General features: G+C 46.7%; 1 protein-coding gene across 1 annotated transcript in view; it reads left to right on the forward strand.

Annotated features, from left to right (window-relative positions):
* LOC147117755 (death-associated protein 1 homolog) overlaps positions 1-6,525 on the forward strand; it is a 70,498-nt gene extending 63,973 nt beyond the window's left edge. The window contains exon 3 of the mRNA XM_085988999.1: positions 6,189-6,525. Coding sequence (XP_085845125.1) covers positions 6,189-6,308 — 120 coding nt within the window. The 3' untranslated portion in view covers positions 6,309-6,525. The remainder of the gene's footprint in view (positions 1-6,188) is intronic.
* The last annotated feature ends 1,437 nt before the right edge of the window (positions 6,526-7,962 follow it).

Below are 7,962 nucleotides of genomic sequence, written 5' to 3' on the forward strand. Positions count from 1 at the left end.
AGAAGGGAAATAGAGAGAGTACAACGCCAACATGTTCCTGTAAAGGTCAAGGGTGGGACCAACAAGCAAAGGGAACCTTGGATGACAAGGGATATACAAAAATGCATTAGAAATAAGAGGGGGGCTTTTGGCAGTTACAAAAGACTAAAGACAGAAGAAGCCCTAGAGGAGTATAAAAAGTGCAGGGGCATACTTAAAAAGGAAATTAGGAGGGCGAGGAGGGGCCATGAAATAACACTGGCGAGCAAAATAAAGGAAAATCCTAAGATGTTTTATAAGTATATTAAGGGCAAGAGGATAACCAGTGAAAGGGTAGGGCCCATTAGGGACCAAAGTGGCAATCTGTGTGTAGAGCCAGAGGATGTAGGCGGGGTTTTAAATGAATTTTTTGCATCTGTGTTCACTATGGAGAAAGACGATGCAGACATAGAAATCGGGCAAGGGGACTGTGACATACTTGAACATATTAGCATCGAGAGGGAGGAGGTGCTAGCGGTTTTAGCGGGCCAAAAAGTGGATAAATCCCCAGGCCCGGACGAGATGTATCCCAGGCTGCTGTGGGAGGCAAGGGAGGAGATTGCAGGGGCTCTGACACTAATTTTCAGAACCTCTCTGGCCACAGGGGATGTACCAGAGGACTGGAGAACAGCTAACGTAGTACCATTATTCAAGAAGGGTAGCAGGGATAAACCAGGGAATTACAGGCCAGTGAGTCTAACATCTGTGGTGGGGAAATTATTGGAAAAAATTCTGAGGGACAAAATTAATCTCCACTTGGAGAGGCAAGGATTAATCGGGGATAGTCAGCATGGCTTTGTTAAGGGTAAATCATGTCTAACAAATCTGATCGAATTTTTCGAGGGGGTGACTAGTGGGGTGGATGAGGGAAATGCTGTGGATGTGGTGTACATGGACTTCAGTAAAGCTTTTGACAAAGTCCCGCATAGGAGACTGGTCAAGAAGGTAAGAGCCCATGGGATCCAGGGTGCCTTGGCGCGTTGGATCCTAAACTGGCTGAGTGGCAGGAGGCAGAGGGTGATGGTCGAAGGTTGCTTTTGTGACTGGAAGCCTGTGTCCAGTGGGGTACCTCAGGGATCGGTGCTGGGTCCCTTATTGTTTGTGATCTACATAAATGATTTGGATGAAAATGTAAAAGGTATGATCAGTAAGTTCGCAGATGACACGAAAATTGGTGGGGTGGTAAATTGCGAGGAGGAAAGCCTCCGGCTACAGGACGATATAAACGGGTTGGTCAGATGGGCGGAAAAGTGGCAAATGGAATTTAACCCTGAAAAGTGCGAGGTGATGCATTTTGGACGGACAAATAAGGCAAGGGAATACACAATGAGTGGTAGGACCCTAGGAAGTACAGAGGGTCAGAGGGACCTTGGTGTACATGTACATAGATCCCTGAAGGCAGCGGAGCAGGTAGATAAGGTGGTTAAAAAGGCATATGGGATACTTGCCTTCATTAGCCGAGGCATAGAATATAAGAGCAGGGAGGTTATGATGGAGCTGTACAAAACGCTGGTGAGGCCACAGCTGGAGTACTGTGTGCAGTTCTGGTCGCCTCACTATAGGAAGGATGTGATTGCTTTGGAGAGGGTGCAGAGAAGATTCACCAGGATGTTACCTGGGATGGAGCGCCTCAGCTATGAAGAGAGGCTGGACAGGCTGGAGTTGTTTTCCTTGGAGCAGAGAAGGCTGAGGGGGGACCTGATTGAGGTGTACAAAATAATGAGGGGCATAGATAGGGTAGATAAAGAGGAACTTTTCCCCTTAGTGGGGGGGTCAATAACAAGGGGGCATAGATTCAGGGTAAGGGGCAGGAGATTTAGAGGGGATTTGAGGAGGAACTTTTTCACCCAGAGGGTGGTTGGAATGTGGAACTCAATGCCTGAAAGGGTGGTGGAGGCAGGAACCCTCACAACATTCAAGAAGCATTTGGATGAGCACTTGAAATGCCATTGCATACAAGGCTATGGACCAAATGCTGGAAAATGGGATTAGACTGGACAGGGATGGATGGGCGGCGCAGACACGATGGGCCGAAGGGCCTCTTTCTGTGCTGTAAAACTCTATGACTCTATGACTCTACCACTGTGTAAGTGCCAGCACTGCTTCTGCCGCTATTGTTAGTTGACGACTAAGGATGCACGCAATTCAATCCTTCCTTTGGAAGCTTGACCTTTAACAACGACTTGCATTTATATAGCACCATTAATGTAGTAAAGTATCCCAAGGTGCTTTACTGGAGTGTTATCAAACAAAATTTGACACTGAGAGACACAGGGCAATATTAGGTCAGGTGACCAAAAAGGTAGGTTTTAAGGAGCGTCTTCGAGGAGGAGAGAGCAGTAGAGAAGAGGGAGGGAATTCCAGAGCTAAGGGCCCAGGCAGCTGAAGGCACGGCCGCCAGTGGTGGAGTAATTTAAAATCAGGGATGTGCAAGAGGCCAGAATTGGAGGAGTGCAGAGATCTTGGAGGGGTGGAGGAGATTACAGAGATAAGGAGGGATTTGAAAACAAGAATGAGAATTTTAAAATCAAGGCACTGCCTGACCGGCAGCCTGTGTAGGCCAGAGAGCACGGGTGATGAGTGAACAAGATTTGGTGCGAGTTAGGATACAGGCAGCAGAGTTTTGGATGAATTCAAGGTTACGGAGGGTGCAATGTGGGAGGCCGGCCAGGAGTGCATTGGAATAGTCACGTCTAGAGGTAGCAAAGGCATGGATGAGGGTTTCAGCAGCAGGTGAGCTGAGGCAGGGGCGGAGACGGGTGACGTTACAAAAGTGGAAGTAGGTGGTCTTGGTGATGGACCGGCTATGTAGTTGAAAGCTTATCTCTGTCAAATAGGATGCAAAAGAAAGAAAGACTTGCATTTATATAGCATCTTTCATGACCTCGGGACGTCCCAAAGCACTTAGCAGTCAATGGAGTACTTTTCTGAAGTGTATTCTCTGTTGTAATGTAGGAAACGTGGCAGCCAATTTGTGCACAGCAAGCTCCCACAAACAGCAATGTGATAATGACCAGCTAATCTGTTTTTGTGATGTTGATTGAGGAATAAATATTGGCCAGGACACTGCGGATAACTCCCCTGCTCTTCTTCAAAATAGTGCCATGGGATCTTTTACATCCACCTTAGAGAGCAGGTGGGGCGTTGGTTTAATATCTCATCTGAAAGACGGCACCTCTGACAGTGCAGCACTCCCTCAGTACTGCACTGGAGTGTCAGCCTAGCTTAAGTCCCTGGAGTGGGACTTGAACCCACAAACTGATTCAGAGGCGAGAGTGCTACCCACTGAGCGGAGGCGGACACCATAAAGGTTACGAACGTATTGGTTCAGCCTCAGACAGTTGCCAGGGAGAGGAATGGAGTCAGTGGTTAGTGAACGGAGTTTGTGATGGGGAACAAAGACAATGGCTTCGGTCTTCCCGATATTTATTTGGAGGAAATTTCTGCTCATCCAGTACTGGTTGTCGGGCAAGCAGTGTGACAAATCAGAGGCAGTGGAGGAATCTAGAGAGATGGTGGTGCGGTAGAGCTGGGTGTCGTCCGTGTACATGTGGAACCTGATGTCGTGTTTTCAGATGATGTTACCGAGGGGCAACTTGTAGATGAGAAATAAAAGGGGCAAAGGCTAGATCCTTGGGGGACTCCAGAGTTAATGGTGCGGGAGTGGGAAGAGAAGCCACTGCAGGTGATTCTCTGGCTATGACTGGATAGATAAGTATGGAATCAGGTGAGTGCAGTCCCACCCATCTGGACAATGGAGGAGAGACATTGGAGGAGGATGGTGTGTCAACCATGTCAAAGGCTGCACACAGTTTGAGAAGGACAAGGAGGGCCAATTTATCACGGTCACAGTTATGCAAGATGTAATTTGTGACTTTGATTAGGATTATTTCAGTGCTGTGGCAGGGCCAGAAAGCTGATTGGAGAGGTTTCAAACATGGAGTTGCAGGAAAGATGGGCACGAATTTGCGAGGCAACAACAAGTTTAAGGACTTTGGAGAGGAACGGGAGGTTGGAGATGGGGTGGTAGTTTGCAAGGACAGACGGGTCAAGGGTGTTTTTTTTTAGGGGGATGATGGCAGATTTGAAGGGGAGGTCGACAGTACCTGAGGAGAGGGAACCATTAATAATATCAGCTAACATGGGGGCTAGGATGGGAAGTTGGGTGGCCGGGCGGTGCTCCAGGGATCCCGTGCAGCTGGCTTTTCAATGTAAAAACCGCGCATGTGCGGTACTTTGAATGGCCCACCGAAAAAAAAAAAAAATGACAGAGAACATTGGGTGGTCAGCAGTTTGGTGGGAATACGATCGAGGGAGTAGGAGGTGGGTTTCATGGGCAAGATGAACTCGGTGAGGGCATGAGGAGAGATAGAAGAGAAACTAGAGAAAGATACGAGTTCAGGGCTGGGGCAAGGGGGAACCTTATGGGAAGTTTGGCTTGGTGGGCTAAAGAACAAACTCCTGCTGTATTGCTGGTTAAAACTTCTAATTGGTTTCCATTTGAAAAATTCAGCTGTACTGCTGGAAAAGACAAGGGAAGATGACAATCCTAACCAGTCTTTAAGTGTTTAAATATTCAGGAGTCACATGTAGGCCAGACCAGGCACTCGGGCACTTTCCAAGGTTCTGTCTATTTTTACACTGCAGTACTGGATTTTCACCACTAGATGCTGTCTATAAAGTATGAGAGCAATAAAGCTCACCACTAAAGCTCCATTGACGTTCGACAAACACTGTCTGGATTTCGTAATTTAACACTCGCACAAAAAAAAACAACCCTGGAGTTATTTCCCAGTTATTTCCATGTGGGGATTCTTCTGATATCTCGTCTAAACATCGACGGGAAGATCGGGGAAAACCCAAGAGAAACGATGTAAGACGGGAAACCCCCTCTTGGAAATTCTAACTCTGTTAACTTTTGGAAATTGATTTCTGTACCTCTTTCCCAGCCTTTGAGTGTCCAAATTGCACAGTTGCTGTGACACTAATTTTTGGGAAGGTACACACTGTATATTGTATTCATAATTAATTCATTTAGTTAAGTAAAAGTTATGTGGCTTAATTGTCACGTAATGGGACAGTGATGATGAGGCAGTCAGGAAAAAAGAAAGAACCTGCTTTTATATAGTGTCTTTCATGACCTCGGGACGCTTTCTAGCCAATAAAGTACTTTTTTTGAAGTGTAGTCATTGTTGTAATGTGAACATACAGTAGTACTTCCGCTGAACAGTGGCTTGCGCGGTTACCCACACCAGCACCCTTTAGCCCTTTCCTCCTGAGGAGGAGCAAGTTAACCGAGGCTAAGTTGGTAGCACTCTTGCGTCTTAGTCAAAAGGTCATGGGTTCAAGGCCCACTCCAGAGAGTTCGGCACATAATCTAGGCTGACACTCCCAGTGCAGTACTGATGGAGTGCTGCACTGTCGGAGGTGCCGTCTTTGATAGGGTAAATAGAGAAAAACTATTCCCTCTGGTGGGAGAGTCCTGAACAAGGGGGATAACATTAAAATTAGAACTCGGCCATTCAGGGATGATGTCAGAAAGCACTTCACACAAAGGGTAGTGGAAATCTGGAACTCCTCTGCCCCCCCCCCCCCCCCCCCAAAAAAAAAAGCTGATGAGGCTAACTCAGTTGAAAATTGCAAAACTGAGATTGATGGCTTTTTGTTAGGCAAGGGTTCTGGAACCAAGGGGGGTCGATGGAGTTAAGATACAGATCAGCCATGATCTAACTGAATGGCGGAACAGACTTGAGGGGTGGAATAACCCACTTCTGTTCCTATTGTCTTTTGGGTGAGACGTTAAACCGAGGCCCCGTCTACCCTCTCAGGTGGAATTAAAAGGTCCCCTGGATTATTTCAAAGAAGAGTAGGGGGAGTTCTTCCTGGTCAATATTTATCCCTCAGCCATCACTTAAAAAAAAATTATCTGGTCATTACCACATTGCTGCTTGTCGGATCTTGCTGTGTACAAATTGGCTGCTGATTTTCCTACGTTACAGCAGTGACTACACTTCAAATGTATTTCATTGGCTGTAAAGCATTTGGGATGTCCTGAGGTCGTGAAAGGCACTCTATGATGTAAGTCTTTCTTTCTTTGGATAGGATTACTTTTTTGCCTTGCTTACGTTGTTAGATACAGACTAATTGTGCTTTGATTATTCTTGCCACAGGGGGATAAAGACTTTCCTCCAGCTGCCGCCCAAGTTGCCCACCAGAAGCCTTACCCATCAGTGGAGAAACTGCCTGCTTCACATCAGATCAATCATTCCATCCACCAGCCTCGCAAGTGAAGGACCCAACCCCTCGGAATGAATGTACAGATATCGGTGCAGATCAGAAATCTGTGGGAAGTGTCAATCCATTAGCTGGACTCCTAATGTCTCAGATATATGAAGCAAATTTTTCTTTTGTTTTTAGAAACAGGGCTACGGTTTTAAATTTTGTAAACCTTGTTGAAACACATTTGAAAAAATAATAGCCATTTTTTAATTAAATTGGTACCCAGGATACTGTTGTTTTTGATATTATTTCAGAAATAATAGATAAAAGTTGTGCTTCTGGAATGATAGAGATGTGTTCGACAGTATGTTGAACACTCGGGTGTGGTGTGTGTGCTTGTGTGTTTTGTGTTGCACGTGTGTACGTTATGGGCAGTATATTTAGTGCTGTTTCACACTGTGACTCAGTATACATGTTGTGAATCCCTGTAGAAGGTGTAACTGAGGGCATCAGTGTGCCAGAAGTAAACGATAAGGTCACTAAAAGTAAGTATGGGTGCTGTGAAATAGAAGCAACTGTATGGGCAACGCAGGGAAGTGGGAGGCAATTGGGTATCACTCTGCCTGGAATGTGTAAAAGAAAGAACGTGTATTTATATAGCACTTTTCATGACCTCAGGATGTCCCAAAGCACTTTACAGCCAAAGAAGTCCTTTTTTTTTTTTTTTAAAGTGTAGTCGCTGTTGTAATTTAGGAAACATTGCAGCCAATTGCAGGAAATGTTGCAGATGTGTAACCGGTTTTAAGCAAGTACAGAGGCAGAGAAAGTGGGGATGGGAGGAAACAACAAAGAGCAAGGTCTGGGATAGGTTGGAAGGCAGGAGAGATTGAATGACAAAAGGGATGATGGTGCAAGGCAAAAGTGGGTGGTAATGGGACAAGTAAAAAAATTGTACATGGTCCATGTCTCTGAGGCATACAGGAGGGTGGGTATCACTACTGCTCTGTAGACCATGAGCTTGGTGCTGGGTTTGAGGTCCTGGTCTTCAAACACTCTCTCTTCCTCAGGCGACCGAAGGCTGCACTGGCACACTGAAGGCGGTGTTGGACTTCGTCATCGACGTCTGCCCTTGTTGACCATAGGCTCCCGAGGTATCGAAAGTGGTCCACGTTGTCCAAGGCCTTGTCGTGGATTTTGATAATCGGGGCAGTACTGTGTGGCAGGGGCAGGTTGGTAGAGGACCTTTGTCTTACGGATGTTTAGTGTAAGGCCCATGCTCTTGTACGCTTCGGTGAAGGTGTTGATGATGGTTTGGAGTTCGACCTCCGAGTGTGCGCAGACGCAAGCATCATCTGCATACTGTAATTCGACGACAGAGGATGGAACGACCTTGGATCTGGACTGGAGGCGACGGAGGTTGAACAGTTTCCCGTTTGTTCTGTAGATTAGCTCCACTCCAGCGGGGAGCTTACTGAGGGCGAGATGGAGCATTTGCAGCAAGGAAGATCGAGAAGAGTGTTGGTGCGATGACACTGCCTTGCTTGACCCCGGTCCGTACGTTAATTGGGTCTGCGGTGGAACCGTTGGTCAGGATCACGGCTTGCATGTTGCCGTGAAGCAGGCGGAGGATGGTGACAAACTTTTGAAGGCAGCCGAATTTGAGGAGGACACTCCATAATCCCTCACGGTTGACCGTGTCGAAGGCCTTTGTGAGGTCAAAGAAGG

The sequence above is a fragment of the Somniosus microcephalus genome, chromosome 5 (genome assembly GCF_052327205.1).
Source record: "Somniosus microcephalus isolate GS21.2 chromosome 5, FLI_Smic_1.0, whole genome shotgun sequence".
Lineage (NCBI taxonomy): Eukaryota > Metazoa > Chordata > Chondrichthyes > Squaliformes > Somniosidae > Somniosus > Somniosus microcephalus.